This window comes from Molossus molossus, unplaced genomic scaffold (assembly GCF_014108415.1).
Source record: "Molossus molossus isolate mMolMol1 unplaced genomic scaffold, mMolMol1.p scaffold_m16_p_18, whole genome shotgun sequence".
Lineage (NCBI taxonomy): Eukaryota > Metazoa > Chordata > Mammalia > Chiroptera > Molossidae > Molossus > Molossus molossus.
In genome coordinates, this window is record NW_023425353.1 from 49,510,717 (window position 1) to 49,532,661 (window position 21,945).

The following is a 21,945-nucleotide window of genomic DNA, read 5'->3' on the forward strand; positions in this document are numbered from 1 at the left end:
CTCAGATCTGGTAAACTGACTTTATTAGCATTTTGATCAAAAGAACCACTGAAACACATAACATATTATGAGAAAGTGGAAAATTCTGATTATATAACTCTGCACTTACTAGAACAGGAGCATAGGCACTTTTTTGAAGCAGCCATACTTTATTATCTTACAGATAAATCCAAAGCAGATGGCAAAGTTGCTCTTGTGGCCAAGAAAAGGGTAAGATCATGGTTTATGATATAAAGTATACAGACTTCAAATTCTGTTTGATTAATACAACTTAAAAAATTTAAGAGCAGAATAACATAATCAGTTTTTTATTTTAAATGTTAGTTGACTAGATGCTTTCTTTTTTAGATTGACACTAGAAATTTAATATTTATCATTACTTATATCAGTGTTACAGTATTATCAGAAATTAGAACAATAGAAAAATTTAAGTTAAACAGTTGCTTTTGCATTATAGTTCTCATGCATACTCTCATATATTGAAATATTCTAATTAAATAATTAATATTCACAGCTTAATATGGATTTTACCTTAAAGTTAAGTGAGAACATCATCAGCCATTTAGATGAATTTAAACCTAGAATTTTTTTTGAAAATTTATAAAGTCACGAGCATTCTTAAAGAATTTAAAAAATTTAACATGTTATTCTGTGTATTGTATGCAGAGAGAGATAATTAACTGTACTTACTGTCAAAACTATGATTGGGATAGGATTAACCTTGACATTGTCTTCAAGTGACATTATTCTTAATAGGATGCCACTGAAAAAAAAAGAGTCACTGCTTAAATGTTTCTGGACAAATAATATACTGGTGTCATAAGAAAAATAATTGTAATTGAAAGGAAAGTCCATGCCTGTGGTATTTTCTGTGTTGAGTGATGAGTTGGTGCAGAGTGGATCCAGGGAAGGTTGAGTGTAATCTGGGGAACAGCGAAGGATGTTGAGCATGAACCTATAGATGAGCAGGCAATAAGGTGAACATCATTTTTGTATCCTGAATATGTATATTTTATGACTCCTTTTAAAATCAGATTTTATTTTATTTATTTGCTTTTTGGCTTGTAAAAAGAATCTGGACTTTTCACTTACTAAATAATGTTGATGTGCCTTTGCAGAGAGGAATGCAATATCATAGAAAGCAGTGTTGCCCTTTGAAAAAGAAAAGAAATAGGACTTTTGTGTCTGTCGGAAGATTTAGACAGGAGTATGTGAGGTAGTACACGAGTATTAATGTGGATGGCATTATTTATTTCAGTCTCTACAAAAGGATATTTAGAATAAAAATAATAAAGGTAATAATAACTAATATTATTATATATTGCTTTATTTTTACCAATGATTCTCAATGAAGGTGGTAGTGTGCCTAGGACAGTGCTTCAAATGTGGTCCAAGAAGCAGAGCTGTTCTGTGCACTATTTATTTTTGGTCTTCAATGACATAAGAGCAAAAAAAAAAAAAAAAAAAATGAGAGTAACAGTTTAGAAATTTGTATAGTAATTTGACAGAGTAATTTTTTTCTGTTGAATGTAATAATAAAATAAAACTTGTATTTTGTCTTGGCTCTTAATTTTTTTATTTTTCTATTGATGTTTTCCCCCTAGTGACTTTGTAAAAAAATTTATAAAGTATAGATCTTGAACAAATTGGGATGGAAAACTGGTCCTTTACCACAGATAGTTTAAGAGACATTGCTCAATGGGCTGTTTTAGGAATTTGTGGGAATGTATGTTCAGATATAGTAATTTGGGGGAATACAAGGCATTTTTTAGAGCAAAGGTTAAAGACACTACATATTGTGCAATGAATGGAACAAACTGTATAACAAGAACTGCCTAACAGTTGGCACGACTTTTGAATACACTGCTGGACTCAATGAACTTCAAATATAACTGTGTAGTGACAATACAGAATAGTACAGAAACATGTTAGACAAAAAGTCAAAGAACTTATTTAGAAAGCTTATTATAGAGAGGGAAGTGAAATGGAATAAATAGACTGTTCTCAAAATTATTGAAAAATTTACTTATTCTCTCTCAACATATTGTAACATTTTCAACTATATTTTTAACCATAAAGGGTAGAAGTTCAGTGACTCAGAGCTCTATCCACAAGCCTCTGCTGTTCTCATAGTCCCCATCCTTCAGTTCTTCATCACGTGGCTCCCTGTTCAGATAGATGTGAGTCATGTAGGTGCACCCACCTGACCACATCTCTGCTCGATGGCAGCAGTCTGAATGAATGAGACTAAGTTACACTACACTAATCTCTCTGAGTCCCACTTGATTATTTTGTATTTTTTAAAAGAATGAGAAGATCTAGATTGCTTTGAGTCTCTTCCTGCTCTAATATTCCACGAACTATAAAATATTTACGACAGCTCAATAAGTACTTTCAGAATGTCAAAAGACTTATGTAGACCAGAGTAAATGTCTGAGTCAATTAGCCTAGAAATAAAAATAATTTTTTTAAAAGAATAAAAACAGTAGTATGCTAGGAAGGCGAATAGAGTAATTGATGGTGTTGCCTGTCATAGATCCTGAAAAGTGTGTGTGTGTGTGTGTGTGTGTATTCAGGAAACAGAAAATTGTGGTGGAAAGAATACAAATTTATGACTGAGCCAAATCTGCTTTCAAGAACTACTTCTGCTACTTTGTTGTGTAACTTAGGCAAGTGAACACTTCTGCACCTCACTGAATTAATCTCTGCATTGGGAACAATAATAATTACCTTGTAGATTGCTATAAAGGTTAATATGAAAAGCAATTATATAGTAGCATATAGTTAATATATTTTAGTTGGAGCTTGTATAATAAATGCCAGTACTTTTCTCCCTAATTTCCCCTTAAGAAATAGGAAGTAAGGACCTAAGGACATTTAAAATTCTCATACTTGTAATAGTATCATAGTTCTAGATAGTTAAGATTATGTAAAAGTTTTTAAAGAAAGCCCCACATTTTAATCATGATTTATTTTTTTCAAAGTAATATGATAACCTTGTATTTGTAGGATAGACTTTTAAAATCATCTAAGATCCATCACATTAATTAAACCAATTTTTATTAATTTGATGCATTTGTATATAGTTATTTCTTTATAAATATATTTAAATATAACATGTATACGTATATGTATATGTACTTTATTAACATAAATGGAATGAATTAAAACTCTACTGTTTCACTTAATAATGTGTTATTGACATCTTCTCAAGCCAAAGATCTACCAGATCTTAAGTGGTTACATAGCATTTTATTTTATGGAAATATCTTAATTTCTTGAACAAAGACATTTAGGTTGATTTGATTTGCAAAATTACAAGTAAAAAAGCAGCAGCATCATTGTACACAAATCTCTATAAATGTTTGTGTAAATAATTCTATAAGAAAAATCACTAGAAGTAGGCTTCTAGTAATAAGCACTTTTTTTTTTTTCATTTATCTTCAGATAGAGCGGGAGGGAAAAGAGGAAGAGAGAGAGAAACATCAGTGTGAGAGAGACACATCAAGTGGTCGCCACCCACACGACCCCAACTGGAGCCGGGGAACTGCAACTGAGGTAGGTGCCCTCAGCGGGAACCGAACCTGGGTCTCTCTGGTCCGTGGGCCGACGCTCTAACTGCTGAGCCAACCTGGCCAGGGAATAAGCACATTTTATATTTTGCAAATTTGCCGAACATCCCTTACCAGAAAAATCTCCCAACATCATTGTACCAATTACAGCCCCATCAGTAGTTTAAGAGAATGACTAACCTGGCTTAGCTTGCCAATTCTAGCCATTTTACAGTCTGTCTTTTTTTTTTAATTTTTTTAAGTTAATACTTTGTCAGTGTATTATAAACATTTTTTTCAGTTTTTCTTTTACATTTTATGTAGGTGTTTCTTCTGTACTAATACAGTCAAACTTTCCTTTTGGGTCTTTAGAGCTTTTGTGACATGCTGTAAAGGACTGCTCTTTCATTAAGACAAAGTACATTAAAATTCACTCAGCCTTTCTTCTATGGCTGGCTGCTGGGGACACTTCGTTGAAAAAACTGAAACAAAATTAATCAAGAGACAAGTTAGGTGATAGACCCAGGATTATTTTCTCTATTCATTTTGCTTCAGTTTTTTTTCAATGTAGAATATTATATATTTCTAATTAAGGCTATCCCAGGAATTGGTTACTAATGGGAAAAGAATCTCTTCTTCATTGTTTTCTTTGTCTTTTTTCTTTTAATCTTCACCCAAGGATATTTTTCTATTTATTTTTAGATAGAGTGGGAGGGAGGGAGAGAGAGAGAAACATCGATGTGAGAAAGACACATCAGCTGGTTGCCTCCCACACGACCCTGACCAGGGCCAGGGATGAACTGCAACCAAAGTACATGCCGTTGATCAGAATCGAACCCGCGACTCACTGGCACTGGTCCATGGGCCGACGCTCTAACCCCTGAGTCAAACTGGCCAGGGCTCATTTTGTTTTCTAATTTTTTTGGTTTATATGTAAAAAGTATATGCGTATGGGTATCTTTTTTCCTAACACTTTACTTTTATTAATGCCAAGCAATTAATTTATACTTTGAAAGACGAAATTAATAACCACTTTTTTGACTTATACACTTATGTATGAGGAGTTTAAGTTATATTTTTCCAGTGAAAAAATATTTTTTCCTGAAATGATTGCAAAAAATCTTTCATAATAAGCAGGACATTTTCATTAGCCCAATGGCAGGATAAGTTGCTTACATTTTATGACTAGATGTCTGGATATTTATGTTAATTAATAAGCTTCCTTAGTAATATGGAATTCATATACTGCAATTCACTTGATTCACTTAGCTTTATATTCATCTTTCCCCAAAGATAAATATTATAATAGATCTCTCCTGCTGGCTTCTAGCCCTAGGCAGAGAGAAATCACAGAAAGAATAGTAAGCAGAGGAAACCCTTGGAAAGGGTCTCAGTCAGGCTTCAAAACTCATTTAGTTTCCTTTTGGATTCTACTTTGTGGGCATCATTCACTTCTTCTTGGCCCAGTGTTTCTCAAACTTGAACCATTCAGGTCGTCCATCATCATTTTGCCACTTTCCATACTGCTAGTTACTATGGTGATCTTTCATTTGACTTACCTTTTCCTTCATTTAATTTTTTTATTGAGGTCAAATTTAAAGATATGAAATGCACAGATCTTAAACATAGAATTTGATTGAGTTTTATTTTATTTTTTTTATGTATACACTCATGTAACTGCCATCCCTGATCAAAATAGACACCATATTTATCATCTCAAAAAGTTTTCTAATCTAAATTTTAAACTGTAAATGTGCTCTTTTGGTGTGCATTTTCAAATATATATTAATATAGAACATTGTTCATTTAAATCAGCCAGTGGAAACCTTAAAATAGAAAGGTCTTTTCATACTAATTTCTATTACCCTATGCTCAAAATCAGCAGAGGGAAACTACCACCAGAAGGCACTATTATGAAACAGCCTTCCAGGGGAATAATTTTTAACATATTACTCTTCAGGATCTTAATAACTAAACATCCTTCATTTGGTTGCAAAATTTACCTATTTTATTTTGAATTACAATCTATAGGAATTCTAAAGGATACCTATTAGTAGTAAAATATTAAAATTAGACAAAATGGATCAATTGCTGATATCCTCTTATAATGCCATTTATAAGAGCAAGCAAAGATCCTTTGATTCCAAGTAATTATGATGTGGATGATTGTTTTTCTCTTTAAATAAAAGAAAAGTCTACTTTGGGTCTTGCTGAACCCTTGTTTGACGTGACTTTCAGTCAGTGGATCTGACTTGAACCAAATCGACCTCTTTCTTCTCCTAAGATGGGCAGTGGCATTGGGAAGAGCTGGAGAGTGGGGGGCAATGTGCATCGGGGTGAGTGTAGCAGAGCTGAAATCTCCTGTGTTTCTCTTCCATGGAGATAAAGCAGCAGTGCCCTAGTGTGAGGAGCATGCTCTTGTCCAAGTTCACAGGGCTTGTAGTGGGAGAGGTGTTGGTTAGGAGTGATGAGAGAGGGTAGAGTTTCCTTCCACAGGGCTGCTGGGCTGCCTGTTTTTGTGGGGTTGCAGCCCTAAGGGGGTCCTGTAGAAAGTGGAAGTGAACAGGGATGTTGGAGCAGCCTTCCTAAACCAGTGATTTGTCCCAGTGCAGTGATTTATCTGAGAAAATTTGTTTTAGTTGTCATGATCTTGGTAAATGGAAATTCATGTTTGTCAGCAATTTCTTCTTTTATCTTTTAAGATTTTCATCCTAATTACTAAAAAAAAAAGAAGGAAAGAAAAAGTAAGTACCCTTTTGAATGTCACCATTTACAATAACAGAAGTATTGTATTAATTTTGTTTCTCTATACCTAATGCCCATTCAAAAGCTCACTCAGATATTCGTTCACTTGGAATTCAAGTTTAGTCATATCTAAAATCTGGTGTCATGGATTCCAGAAATTCAAAACTTTTCAACCCTAACTTTCCACACTTTCTGTTCTATATTTTCACTTTGAGTCAGAAGACAGTAAAGAGAATTCTACCAAATATGATGGCTCTTATGTTAAGATACAAAAACTTTTTTAACTTGAGTCCCAATTATCACATAAAGAAATTTCTAGATGTTGCCCTTTGTTATTTGGGACTAAAGGTTCTTCAATTAATTTTGCTGATTATATTCATTACAAGCATAACCCTTCCTCTCTGATTCAGCAATACATAAGTCATGTCTCCAACATCAAGCTACACACTAAATGAATCCAGGTTTCTTTTAAAGGTTAGAATATCTCTCATTCACCGTCTTCCTCATTCCATTTCATTACAACTAAAAAACAATATTACTCAGATACAGAGTGGCTATTGATAGATCATACCACCAGAATTTGAGTAATGAGTTTCTGTTTTATAGATTATAGCTGTTGCATTAGAAATTAAAGTACCTTTCTATGCCTAATAATAACTAGTGTTTTCCTGTTTACAAAGGGAAAGTGTAAAATATAATGTCAGTGAAAATTAGTAGAATTTCTTTGTAACTTATGAGAATCCATCTATAATTTCAAATTTATAAATATTTGCTTTCTGCCCACCAGTCTTCCAACTTTTCATTTATATTAGACAAGATAAACCTGTTTCCTTTCTTTGAGACCTATATAGTATTACTTTGTAATTCTTTAAAATTGTAATGACTTTGAGGTGCTATTTATCTTTCTTTTTGCTTATGTATTTCATACTTTCACACTGTTCCAAAATTATTTGCTGTACCATGAAACATGTATATTAGATACAAAGCTTACATCTGTATTCCTCTACATACTGGGAAACAGAGTTGTCCAGATTATGCAAAAATTCATGTTCTTCCATGAATGTGGGTACAAGACTATTCTCCATTTTAACCTCTGGAATCATCAGAAACTTGATGTAAAGACTTGGATCCAGCCCTGGCTGGTTTGGCTCAGCAGTTAAGAGCATCGGCCTGCGGTCCAGAGAGACTCAGGTTCGGTTCCTGCTAAGGGCAGATGGCAGCCACTCGATGTGTCCCTTTCACATTGATGTTTCTGTCTCTCTCTTTCTTCCTCTCTCTCTCCCTCCCACTCTATCTGAACAAAAAATGGAAAAAAATGTCCTCAGGTGAGGATTAAAAAAAAAGACTTGGATCCAGATAACCTTTTTAAAAGAGTAATTTGTTAAAATTTTGCTATTGTGTAGATAGAGTCTGTCTATTCCTATGTGGGAGAGAGATAATCTTTTACACAATTCTGATGATAAATGCTCAGAACATTTGACTATGATTCATTCCTGGATTAAAGAATCAGGCCAGTTACCCTTACTACTATAATTGAGGGAACAAAAACTGATAAAACAGATATTTTCAACCTTCATTCTTTTGTCCAGAAAAATGTGTAATATAGGCACTATAACCGTTGATTATTCTATGTGCATCCGATTTTTAAAATTTAATTGAAATAGTAGATTCTAGAAAGTGGTCCTTAGAAACATTATCTTCTCCCAACATTCATTTCACTAAATACCCTGTGACTTTATTTATTTATTTAAAAATAATTTTTTTTTATCCTCACCCAAGGACATTTTTTGCATTTATCTTGAGATAGAGCAGGAGGGAGAGAGGGAGAAGGAGAGAGAGAGAGAAACATCGATGTGAGAGAGACACATCGAGTGGTTGCCACTGACACGACCTCAACCGGGGTCAGGGACAAACTGCCACTGAGGTACGTGCCCTTAGTGGGAACTGAACCCATGCCTCTCTGGTTTGCGGGCCGATGCTCCAACCACTGGGCCAAACCGGCTAGGGCTACCCTGTGACTTTAGGAAAAAACTATACACAAATAGGAATTGTTTTCAATAGACTTGGATTTTTAGAGAGTCTCTAATTAGAGGTCAAATAATCTAACTCACTAGCTCTGTTCACTCAGATAAACAACCATGACGTAAGTTCTGCTTTTCATGGGCATCTTTCCTCTCAGGACACTCTGTTTGATTTGCTTTTGAGCTTTTTATAGATATGAGTGAAATTTGAGCTGTTTAAGAAGAACTTCCTGAATTTCTATGTTTTCTTCCTGCTGTAGATAGTCAAAGACCATTAAAAAATTAGGTCTAAGGCTTTAAAAATTATCAAGTGAAGTACATAATCATAGAACTTCTTAAAGTGCCCTGTTACTTCTACCCTCAACCAGGAGTGGGAGGTATTTAATAGAAGTTCTTTCATGCCTTCTGTTTAAGGTGGTCTAGTGGTCGACTTCTATTTTTAGGAAAAATAATCTCCTGTGTCTCAGCTCACAGCTTGAATACACACTTCAGTGTTTTCTCTGGTGAGTCCCTCAAAGCAGAGAAATTCACAGTGCTTTAGTGTGAACTAACACATGGCTGAAGAAATAGGGCAGGGGACAGCAGGATATTTATAAGTCATATTGCCAGGGACAGATCTCTGATATTGTTCACCTCTCACAAGAACACTGGAGTCCACTAAAGATGGACTAGACTGGAACATATGGTAGTTGATTGACATTTATGCAGATTTATATTCTGCCTATTAAAATCTGTTGAAAATGGGGCTAGAAAATGCTTATTTCAACCTTCCCCCCTTTTTAAAGAAGTGTTAAAAAACAATCATTATCTAGGCCTGAAGACTTAACTTTATTGTTTGTACTCTCCAGATACTGAGCTTAGGTAATAACCACCATTTACAATGCTCCATGAAACCAGTGTTCAAAGACCTACAGCCAACATCATACTCAATGGACAGAAACTAAAAACATTTCCATTAAGAACAGGAACAAGATAGGGATGTCCACTTTCGCCACTCTTATTTAACATCGTACTGGAAGTCTTAGCCACAGCAATCAGACATGAAGAAAAAATAAAAGGGATCCAAATTGGAAAGGAGGAAGTGAAACTGTCATTATTTGCAGATGACATGATATTATACATAGAAAACCCTAAAGACTCCATCAAAAATCTACTAGACTTAATAAATGAATTTGGCAAAGTAGCAGGATACAAAATTAACGTCAAGAAATCGACGGCATTCTTGTACACCAATGATGAACTCACAGAATGAGAAACTGAAAAAACAATCCCATTTACCATTGCGCCAAAAAAATTACGATACCTAGGAATAAACTTAACCAAAGAAGTAAAGGACCTATTTGCAGAAAACTACAGGTCATTGAAAAAAGAAATAGAGGAAGATATAAAAAAGTGGAAGCACATACCCTGTTCATGGATTGGAAGAATTAACATCATTAAAATGTCCATACTACCCAAAGCAATGTATAGATTCAATGCAATCCCCATCAAGATACCAACGACATATTTCATAGAACTAGAACAAATACTTCAAAAGTTCATATGGAACCAAAAAAGACCCCGAATAGCCACAGCAATCTTGAAAAAGAAGAACAAAGTAGGTGGGATCACAATACCAAATATCAGGTTATACTACAAAGCGACTGTAACCAAAACAGCCTGGTACTGGCACAAGAACAGGCATATAGACCAGTGGAACAGAACTGAAAACCCAGAAATGGACCCAAGGCAATACGCTCAATTAATATTTGACAAAGGTGGCAAGAGCATACAGTGGAGTAAAGACAGCCTCTTTAACAAATGGTGTTGGGAAAATTGGACAGCTACATGCAAAAAAAAAAAAAATGAAACTAGACCATCAACTTACACCATACACAAAAATAAACTCAAAATGGATAAAAGACTTAAATGTGACCTGTGAATCCATAAAAATTCTAGAAGAAAATGTAGGCAACAAAATTTCAGACATCATACGGAGCAGAATTTTCACTGATACATCACCTAAGGCAACAGAAATAAAGGAGAAAAATGAACACATGGGACTACATTAAACTAAAAAGCTTCTGCACAGCAAAAGAAACAATCATCAATATGGAAAGGCAACCCACTGTATGGGAGAACATCATTGCCAATGATGTATCAGATAAGGGGTTAATTTCCAATATATATAGAGTGCTCCTACAACTCAACAAAAGGAAGACAAAGAACCCAATTAAAAAATGGGCAGAGGAGCTGAATAGACACCTCTCCAAACAGGACATACAAATGGCCAAAAGACATATGAAGAAATGCTCCACATCACTAATCATCAGAGAGATGCAAATTAAAACAACAATGAGGTATCACCTCACACCTGTCAGAATGGCCGCCATCAACAAATCATCAAACAACAAGTGTTGGCGAGGGTGTGGAGAAAAGGGGACTCTAATACACTGCTGGTGGGAATGCAGACTGGTGCAGCCGCTATGGAAAACAATATGGTGCTACCTCAAAAAATTAAAAATTGAACTTTCATTTGACCCAGTGATCCCACTGCTGGGAATATATCCTAAGAGGCCTGAAACAACAATCAGGAAGAATATATGTACCCCCATGTTCATAGCAGCACTATTTACAATAGCTAAGATCTGGAAACAGCCCAAGTGTCCACCAGTAGACGAATGGATAAAAAAGCAGTGGTACATATACACAATGGAGTACTATGCAGCGGTAAGAAAGAAAGATCTCATATCTTTTGAGACGACATGGAGGGACCTGGAAAGTATTATCCTAAGTGAAAGAAGCCAAGCAGAAAAAGACAAATACCACATGATCTCACTTATATACGGAATATAATGAACATAACAGTCTGCGGAATACAGTAGACCCAGACACATGGAAGTAGGGCACAGACTGACATCCCTCAGAAGAGGGGGTGGGGGGGTGGGAAGAGATAAACCACAGAACTTATATGCATGTATGCATGACCAATGGACATGGACAACTAAGTCGGGGACGGTGCGGAGGTGGGGTGGGGTGGAGGGTGCCAATGGGGTAAAAAGGTAAAATATCTGTAACAAAAAAATAAATAAAAAATTCATAAAAAAAAAAAAAAAGAAACCAGTGTTCACTCTTATGCCAAGCAGATTTACCAAAGTTAAATGAGAGTGTTGGTTTTTCCTTTGGTATGACAACTTTTGACAAGGAGTTTCTGTACATTATTCAAGGCACAGATACATTTTTGGAAATTCTATCAAAGTAGGCATCTCTTAGTGATTATTGACTGACAATTACTCTCAAAAGAAGGTTATGAAATATATGTCTTCTATGAGCATAAAATGCTGAATCAAAATTTTATACCCTCCGATTTAACACAACTAACAAACTTCTTGTTTAAAAGTAAAAAAGATTTTCATTTTGATGAATAGTGACTTAAGGAAATGGGCAATGTCAAGCATAGGTTATGTAAATGTGATGTAAACACAATTCTTTTGGATTTTCTGTTCTTTGCAATTAAAGGCAATTCTATTATTTGCCATTTAAGTCAGCAATACCAGTTATCACTATATATATATATATAATTTTACCCCCATAAATGGCATATGTTGTCTATACATATATATCTCTTTGTTTTTTGTCTTTGACAAGAAAATAATTAAGACTTTGCTTTGGTTTCCTTAAAATCAGTAGAACTTATATAGCATTTTATTTGTGTTGAAGGGGTGTGGGATAGACCAGTGCTTGGAAAACTTTAGTTTGCTTAAAAGTAACCTGAATAGTTTATTTGAATACAGATTCCTGTGCCCCACTGCCAGCGTTTCTGATTCAGTAGGCCTAGGTGGCTTGAAAATTTATATTTCTAAGAAATTCTCAGGTGTTGCTGATTCTGTCACATGGTGGCCCTAACTCTGAGAAACACTGGACTAGACAACGTAGTAGAATCAGCCATGAAACACAGGAAGGGAAATAGAGAGGTGGAATAGAGAAAGATTATAGCATCTACTTGTCATGGGTTGAATCATAGCCCCCAAAAGATATGTCCTCCAGGAACCTCAGAATGTGACTTTATTTGAAATAAGGATCCTTGTGATATAATTGAGGTAAGGATTTCAAGATGAGATCGTTCTGGATTAAGTGGGTCCTAAATCCTATGATGGATGTTTTTATAAGAGACAGACTTCTGTCCTACAAACTGAAAGATAATGTCTTGTGCTTTACAAAGTTTGTGGTAATTTGTTATGAGCCTTGGGAAACTAATACACTACCAAAGTACCAAGTTCCCTGTCTTGTGCTCTAAGGAAAAAAGGATAGAATCCTGACACTGACCCAGGGGACTAGCATAATAGGTTAAACAATGTATGAATATTATCTAATTGCCAAGCACTGTTGGTACTTTTTGGCATGTTATTTAACCTAATTTCCCCTCAAATGCTTCGAGGTAGGTTTTTTGTTATTGTTATTGTTATTAGCATTATTTAACCAAAGAAGACCCTGAAAATGCAGAATGGTCATTAATCAGAAAATATTTATTAAGTGTCTATATCAGGCTCTTGCTAGATATTAGATTGACTTAGCAAAAGTGATACAGGCAGTGTCAGAGTTAGCATTCGGATTGTGACCCTGTCAGTCCAAATCTGGCACGTTCCTCCCCCACACTACACTCTGTCAAAGGCTTGGAGCAGGAAAGCACAGGGCATTTTGTCAAATACTGACTAGTTCATTTTGGCTGCTATGGAATATTTAACAAAATTGAAAAGGAACTTTTATCGCCAATACAAATCTTTCTTATTTATGGGTAACTGTTTAACAGTATTTCTTTCTATTAATACTTACAAAGTATTTTGCACCTTGTTACCTTAATCTTATTTTTTATTGTAGTAACCCTTTCACTTTGTACTCAAATATGCAGATAATTTAAGCTAAGCTTAAATAACAAGATGGAAGTAATAGCTTTACATCGTCTTTGGAGATATAGGTCAATGATTTAGACAATATCTCTTTTCTCTATGCTCTTTAAATATGTATCATATGTTATGATGATGCTAAAAACTTAATGTTCTTGTTCATATATATTATATTATATTTTCCAGTCCTGGAAAAAACATTTAAATATTTCCTTGAGGTTGAAGATCATAAAAAGAAGTACACTTACTTCAGTCTTTAGCATCATCACAATATGAATTATTTGAGTGTTTAATACAAACTTCCCTTGAATGATTATTAAGTTATTTAAGCTGTTTAATAATGCTCTGAGAATTATTAAATTCAGCCTTCATCTAATTATAGTTAATGTTTTTGAATGTACAATGTGAATGTCACTCTGCTAGCTGCTAAACATACAGTAAATTAAAAAAATTGTTCCTACCTTTGCAGTTTAGATGCTTGATTCAAGATCAGTAAAATCAAGATCAGTGAAATTGTGAAAGAATTTGACAAAAATGGGCTAAGAAAATTCTCACTTTAGCAAGTTAAAATGAAAAGACAATAAAAGAAGCTAACATATTGAGGCGAAAGTTGCACTGAGCACAGACTTAGAAGCTGAGGGTAAATTGCAAGAATTTGTTAAATGCCTAAGGCACCAGCAATGGCAGTGCAGAATGGACTGTAACATTTACACCATTTTTTCCTCGTGCTGATATTTGTCTTTATTCTATCTTTCTCCCAACATTTATTCATGAATTTATTCCACAGACACTTCATGTGCACCTACAGTATGCAAGGTACAGCATGGAGACAAAGTGTATTACCCAGTCAGAAGATAAATCTTGTATATAGATCATTAAAATGTGAGACAGTAACCCTGATCTAAATGACATAGGTCGTAACTCTTATTACAGGAAGGTTCATGGGAAAATGTGAATTCTTCTATATCTACAAATTGATTATAAATTTATTCAGCTATCTTGGGGTTTGATTTCTTGTTTTACTGTGTTTTCAGTGAATGTGGTCTGAAAGAGATTATTTTAATATTTTTGAGACTTTGTCACCCTGTAGCTGGTCAAATTTGTAAATGTTTTAAGCTTGAAAACAATACATATTCTTTAATTACTCACTGCCTGATTCTTTATGTGTATATTAGATTAAACTTACTATTTGTTTTGTTTAACTCTCCTATTTCTTTGCTGATTTGTGTTTACTCTATAATTTTTTTATGACAAGTAAGTTAAAGTATCCCATTTTAACTGTATATTCATCTGTTTCTACTTTTAATTATTTTTCTTTGTATATTTTAAGGCTAAGATTTTAGGTATATACAGGTTCAGGACTATTATATGTTCTGGGTGGATTTTTTTCCAGCATTGAGTAATAACCCTTTTATTTCTGATTATTGTTTTTGCCTTAAAATCTGCTTTTTTTCTTTCCTAACACAGCAGTATTGCTACATTGGTTTCCTTTTGTAAATAATTTTTTTTAAATCCTCACCCAAGGATACCTTTCCATTGATCTTTGTAGACACAGTGGGAGGGAGGAAGGAAGAGAGCGACAGAAACATTGATATGAGAGAGACACATCAATTGGCTGCCTCCTGCATGACTAGGGCTGGGGATCAAACCTGCAACCAAGGTACTCTCCCTTGACCGGAATCGAACCCACGATTCTTTGGTCCAAGGGCCAACTCTTTTTTTTTTTTTTTTATCCTCACCTGAGGACATTTTTCCACCTTTTGTACAGATAGAGTGGGAGGGAGAGAGAGAGAGAGAGAAACATCGACGTGAAAGGGACACATCAAGTGGCTGCCACCCGCACGACCAACCAGGGCCGGGGACAAACTGCAACCGAAGTACGTGCCCTTAGCGGGAACCGAACCCGGGTCTCTCCGTACCGCAGGCCGACTTTCTAACCGCTGAGCCAAACCGGCCAGGGCAAGGGCCAACTCTTTAACTACTGAGTCAAACTGGTCAGGGCTTTTTGTTAATAATTATTGATACAGTGTATTCTGTCTCCTAACTTTCAATTTTTTAATGTCACTAAGTTTTTAAAAATTACACTTTTGTTGAAATATAACATATTCGGTCTTTTATTTTATTTTTTTTAATTTTTTTTTCATCCTCACCTGAGGAGATTTTTCCATTTTTTTGTACAGATAGAGTGGGAGGGAGAGAGAGGAAGAGAGAGAGAGGGAAACATCGATGTGAAAGGGACACATCGAGTGGCCGCCACCCACACGACCAACCAGGGCCGGGGACAAACTGCAACCGAGGTACATGCCCCTAGCGGGAACCGAACCCGGGTCTCTCCGGACCGCAGGCGGACGCTCCAACTGCTGAGCCAAACCGGCCAGGGCTATATTCGGTCTTTTAAAGTGTACGATTTAGTGGATTTTAGTATATTTACAGTTGTGTAACCAATATCACGATCTAATTTTAGAACATGTTTTCATCACCCTAGAAGGAAAAAAAAATACCCATTAGCAGTCAGTGCCCATTTCTCACCTCCCAGACCCCCTGGCAACCACTAATCTACTTCTGTCTCTGTGTGCCTTTTCAGGGGGTGTCAGACAAAGGGAATCATACAGGAAGCCTTTTGTTTCTGACATTCTGACCTTTCATTTAGCATAATGGTTTCAAGATTCATTCATGTTGTAGTATGGGTCTTTACTTCATTGTTTTTAAAGACTGAATAATATTCCATTAAATGGCTATACCAGATATTACCTCTCTACTGATGGACATTTGGGTTGTTTCTACTTTCGGGCTATTATGAATAATGCTATTATGAATGTTCATGTATAATTTCTGTGTGGACACGTTTTCATTTCTCTTGGGTATATACCTAGCAGTGGAATTGCTGGATCATAGAGTAACTCTACATGTAACATTTTAAGGAACTGTTAAACTGTATTCCAAAGTAGCTCCACCATTTCATGTTCTCAGCAATGTATGAAGGTTCTAATGTCTCCACATTCTTCATTGTGTCTTTGCTTAGTCATTAAAACCCCCATCCCAAGTCCTTGTGGTCCTATCCTGGTATAGATTCCTTGTGGGCCTTCACCATGTCAGTTCCCACCAGTGTAGGTTTGCTTTCCTGATGTTTCTAGCACATTAATATTTATTTTTCTTTCTTTAGTGGTCATGTATGTACTAAAACTTAAGAGTTGTTTTACTTAATATTTTTATGTATATGTGAAGGTGATGAACCTGGATGTAGGGGATAGGTATTCACTTGAATCAGTCTACCATTCCTGGAAGCTGAGACGATCAATGCAGTTGCAGGGACTATGAAGTGGTTGACTCAGTTACTGGTGTCGTTTAGGGCTGTGGTCCAGAGGGTTTCTTCTGGGCTAAATTACTGGGCTTATCTAGGACGCACTGTTATACTGAGCTCATCCAGTCCCATATGAACTATCTCTTCTTTTTGTTGTTGTTATTTTACAGATGCCATTTTCCAAAAATAATACCGAAAAGAAAAAGCCCAAATTCAGAAAAAGGAAAAGGTATTATTTTTTTAATTAAAAAGTATTATGATAAAATTAAAATATACATTAGATTTACTTATTATATCACATTTCCCCCTTACTCTTGATTCTGTTTCTCTGGGGAAGCAATTGTGTTTAAAATTTTCTGAAAGAATTGATAAAATGATAAGTAGTAATCTTAGAAGAATGGAGAAAGTTTGATGTTTATACAAATAACGTTGAACCAGAACTTTCAAAGATTACTGTGATATGAGCAACCAAGATGAGAAGCAGATTTTGAGTTTAAAATAGGGAATGGGGACTTCCGGTCAAGATGGTGGGTAGGTAAACGCTCTCCTCCCACAACCACATCAAAGTTACAACTAAACTACAGAACAACCATCATTCAAAACCGCCTGAAATCGACCTGAATGGAAGTCCTACAACTACGGGATTAAAGCAGCAGCCACATCCAGACTGGTAGGAGGGGCGGCAGCACGAGGGGCTGGTCCCACACCCACGTGTGGCGGATAAAAATCAGTAGGACACCTCGGCTGGGAAGGTCCTTCCTGAGGACTGAGGGATCCCCACACTAGGTGCCCCGCTCAGGGTTCCAGTGCCAGGAAGAGAATCCCCATAACTTCTGGCTGGAAAAACCAGCGGGAACTGAGGCTCAGGGAAGCTGAGGCGGCTGGAGCCCCAGGCAGCTCCTTAAAGGACCCACACACTATCGGACTCTCTCCCTCTAAGCTTGGAGGGGAGGCAGCTCCAGGGGCACCAGAGACATACAGGGAAGAACTGAGCTGTTTGGCACTGGAGCGAGGGCTGGAGAGGGGCCTTTCTCCGGGACAAACGTGCTGAAAGAGGCCTTTGTTCCTTTGGTGAGCCCTTCCCTGGGGTGGCAGAAAGTCGCCATATCTGGGACTCCAGCAACCTGGCTCATACTGATAGCCCCGCCCTGGTGACTCCCTGAGGCCCTGCCCCACCCCACCCAACTTTCAAGCCCACCCAAGCTGTTGCCACTTGCTTAACCATAGGAATGGCCTGTCTTGGATCCTGCTTCAGGTTTTTTCTAAATTCTTTCAAACAAGCAGCATCTGGTCTCAGCGAGCCCCATACCTCTCATTAAGTAATACACAGAAACAAACACAGGGAGGCAGCCAAAATGAGGAGACAAAGAAGCAGGTCCCAAATGAAAGAACAGAACAAAACCCCAAGAAAAGAACTAAGCGAAATGGAGATAAGCAACCTAACCGATGCTGAATTCAAAATACTGCTTATAAGGATGCTCAATGAACTCAGTGAGAACCTCAGTGAACTTAGGGAGGGCATCAAGAGCATAAAAAAGGACCAGTCAGAAATCATGGATGCACAGATAAAATTGAAGGAGGCATTAACTGAAATAAAGAATTTACACAGCTTCAATAATAGAGTACGTAAATCCAAGGAACAAACCATCGAATTTGGAATATAAGGAAGCAAAAAATGCCCAATCAGAACAGCAAAAAGAAAAAAGAATCCAAAAAAATAAGGATAGTGTAAGGAGCCTCTGGGACAACTTCAAGCGTGCCAACATTCACATCTTGGGGGTGCCGGAAGGAGAAGAGAGACAACAAGAAATCAAAAACCTGTTTGAAACATTAATGGCAGAAACTTTCCTAACTTGGTGAAGGAAACAGACATACAAGTCCAGGAAGCACAGACAGTCCCAAACAAGATGAACCCCAAGAGGCCCACACCAAAACACATCATCATCAAAATGCAAAAGGTTCAGGACAAAGAGAGAATCTTAAAAGCAGCAAGAGAAAGGCAGCTAGTTACCTACAAGGGAGTTCCCATTAGGCTGTCAGCTGATTTCTCAAAAGAAACTTTGCAGGCCAGAAAGGAGTGGCAAGAAATATTCAGAGTGATGAAAAGCAAGAACCTACAACCAAGATTACTCTATCCTGCAAAGCTGTCATTTAGAATTGATAGCCATATAAAAACTTTCCCAGACAAGAAAAAGTTAAAAGAGTTCATCACCACCAAACCGTTATTATATGAAATGATGAAGGGTTTTTTTGAAGAAAAAGATAAAATATATGAACAAACAAAATGGCAATGAATACATATCTATCGACAAAGGAATCTACAAACAAAATGAACAGGCAGAACAGAAGCATTCTCATAGATACAGAGAACATTTTGTTGGTTGCCAGTTGGGAGGGGGTTTTGGGGAATGGGTGAAAAAGGTGAAGAGATTAAGAAGTACAAATTCATTGCTAGACTGACAAACCTCAAAGGGAAAGGGGTTGGGAGGTGGGAAGAAATAAACCAAAGAACTTATATGCATAACCAATGGACACAGACAATAGTGTGGGAAAAGGTGGGAGGGGGGCGGGAGTGGGGAGGAGGGGGTCAATGGGGGAAAAATGTGGAACATCTGTAATACATTTTACATCCAATAATAAATATTTAAAAAATAATAATAAAATAAAATAAAATAGGTAATGGGAACCAGAAACAGGCTTTTATAATGAACTAATAAGTCCCTGCTGATAAGTTTTTGTTTATCATTGAACCAGCCATTCAGTTTATTTATTTATTTATTTTCTTCTTTTAAAATTTATCTTCATTATTGGATGTATTACTAGATGTCCCTCCCTTTTTCCCCCATTGACCCCTTTCTCCCCACTCCTGCCCCCCTCTTGCCTTCCCCACACTATTGTCTATGTCCATTGCTTATGCATATATGCATATAAGTTCTTTGGTTTCTTTCTTCTCACCCCACCTCCCTTCTTCCCTTTGAGGTTCCTCAGTCTAACAATCAATTTGTACTTCTTAATCCCTTCACCTTTTTCACCCATTCCCCTGCAGGGTAGTCAATACTGTGTTAAAAGAGAGGCCTACTCAAAGACAAAGACTAGCTCTAATATGATAGTCCTTCTTCTTTGTCCTTTCTCAGAAGATGAATAATTAAATTTTTAAAAAGGACTTTAACAGCCTTATCTCACTTACACTTCCCAGTGACCCCATCAAAATAGGTTGGGGGGGGGGGTGTCATAATTATCTTTATTTGAAAGGTGAAGAACTTTGGCTTAGAGAAGCTAAGTGGCTCTCTCAAGATCTTATGGTTAGAGAAAATGCGTTTGGACAAATGTTTTCTGACTCTTAATCAGCAACATCGTGTAGTGGAAAAGCATGGCTTTGCTGTGGGACAGAACTTAGTGCATCATGCTCACCCACTCTCCAATGCTGTCAAGTTCTCAGCTTCTCAGAGCCACGGTTTCTTTACAGAATGGGAGTGACAATTAGTAGGTTTCTTGGGGAAGGATTACATGGAAAAGCTTATGTAAGGTGCTTGGTAGATCATTAGTGCTTTTCAACTAGTGAGAGCTCAAATCAATACTATTCCCCTTTGGTTTTTCACTGTATCATGCTGCCTTACAGTATAGAACAACCAAGAAAAAGTACTTCAAGATAAATATATATTCATAATTTATAATTACCAATGCATATACATGAATGGTCATTTAAATATACATGATTGATCATTTGAAACTAAAGCTGTCACATTCTTTTTCTAGGAAAGCTATTTTAAAATGCTCTTTTGAAAGTGTTTGTTCAGATGATGCCTTATCAAAGGAAAACATGGGTATGTGCAGACCTGTCCTGCTTTTAGCTCTTTTACCTCTGTTTAATTCTACCAAATGTACTTGTAGTCCTTTGAAGAAACACAATGTTGTACATATGTGTGTGTGTGTGTGTGTGTGTGTGTGTGTATATAATATATATATCAGGAATATTAGTGGATTGTTTTTGGTATTGATTTACATTCTAGGGCTTTTCAACTGTCTTTACATTTCTATTCCCTTGAATTAATTTTCTCTGATTTTAGCATATTTTTAATTTAAAAAAATAAAAAATAAAGCACCAGCAGTTGTGGGAAGAAATATCAGCATCGATACATTTTAATCCAGACCTCTCCATTCCAAATTTATTGGGATCCTAGGAGCACCAAAGGGAGAGTAGGAATAAAACCAGCAGTCTGGGGCCTCTAGCTGAATTACCGTTGGTATTAGAACACAGTAGGTAAATGTGAAATGCAGGGAGAAAGTTTTAGTTCAACAGTGCTTCACGTGAACCTTTGTACATTTTCCTGAGGCTTGAAAAGCAGGTGAATGCTTATTTGCAAGATGGAACTTTGGCAGCCATGCAAAGAGGTTTCAAAGCACATGAAACCCCAAGAAGTTTTTCATGCAATACTTTCCCTTGTAGTCACCCCCAGATCCTATGACACTGTGTTCCAATGGGCTGAATAGTCATTTATTTATAGTCTCATTAAAAGAAAGAAAAACAGGGAGAAGAAGGTTGGGGTAGTTATTATTATTTTTAATCCTTTGTTCCTTTCCCAAACCACTACAAAACTTCTATTGTTTCTATCGCTTCTTATTTGGCTGCTTCTTTTCTGCTTATTAAGGTGCCCTTTCTTGGCTATTTTGTCCCTTTGCCTCACAAGATCAGTTCAGATGTTCCTGTAGAAAGGCAGATGTCAGCCTGTCCCAGACTGAGTTCCCACTAGGAGGCCATGGCACTGCAACTGAGGGCTCCATCACTGGGGTCCTTCTCCCCTCCAGCTCGTAAGGGATACTGCAGAAGAAATCCACTGCAGCCAGGAGTCCATGGACAGGAAGTGACTTTTCCATGTAAACAAGTGAATTCATCTCAGGAATTATCCATGTAAAGGGAAGCCTTTCTAGGAGTCTCATTCTGTGTGGATTTAAAAGTCTCAATAGTTCATTGTTAAAATAGTTAACCCAACCTGTGTTTTACTCTTAAAGAGCAGGAACATCTAGTCTACTATGCTCTTTGCAAGAGCTATGAGAGAGCAGTTCTTTAATAGTACTTGAACCCTCTTCAGATATTTTACCTGCTACCCATATTTCTGTGGATCCTTAGATCTAAGCCTCTAATGTTTCTCATTTATTCCTAAGTAGAATCAACCTAGATCGTAATAGAGGAAAAGTATACCATCTTCTGGAATCTCTGAAAGCTCTACTTTTTGGACCATCTTTTCTTACACTCCCAGTGCTAAAGTCTGTTATTCTATTGCTCCAGATTTGCTCTTCCTTTATGAAGTTTATGCTCTACCAGTTTTTCTGTCCCTTCACACCCTACCCCACCCTTAGTGAGAGGTCAGGAGGAGAGCTAATGAAAGTGCAGATACTTCACCTCTTCAACTGTCATTTTCTTCATCTGTAATGAAGAGATACAG

At 36.6% G+C, this 21,945-nt stretch overlaps 1 protein-coding gene across 1 annotated transcript in view; it reads left to right on the plus strand.

Annotated features, from left to right (window-relative positions):
- ZCWPW2 (zinc finger CW-type and PWWP domain containing 2) overlaps nucleotides 1-21,945 on the plus strand; it is an 80,304-nt gene that overhangs the window by 49,303 nt on the left and 9,056 nt on the right. The window contains exons 5-7 of the mRNA XM_036266096.1: nucleotides 164-210; nucleotides 16,672-16,730; nucleotides 20,258-20,325. Of these exons, the coding sequence (XP_036121989.1) occupies nucleotides 164-210; nucleotides 16,672-16,730; nucleotides 20,258-20,325 (174 nt within the window). The remainder of the gene's footprint in view (nucleotides 1-163; nucleotides 211-16,671; nucleotides 16,731-20,257; nucleotides 20,326-21,945) is intronic.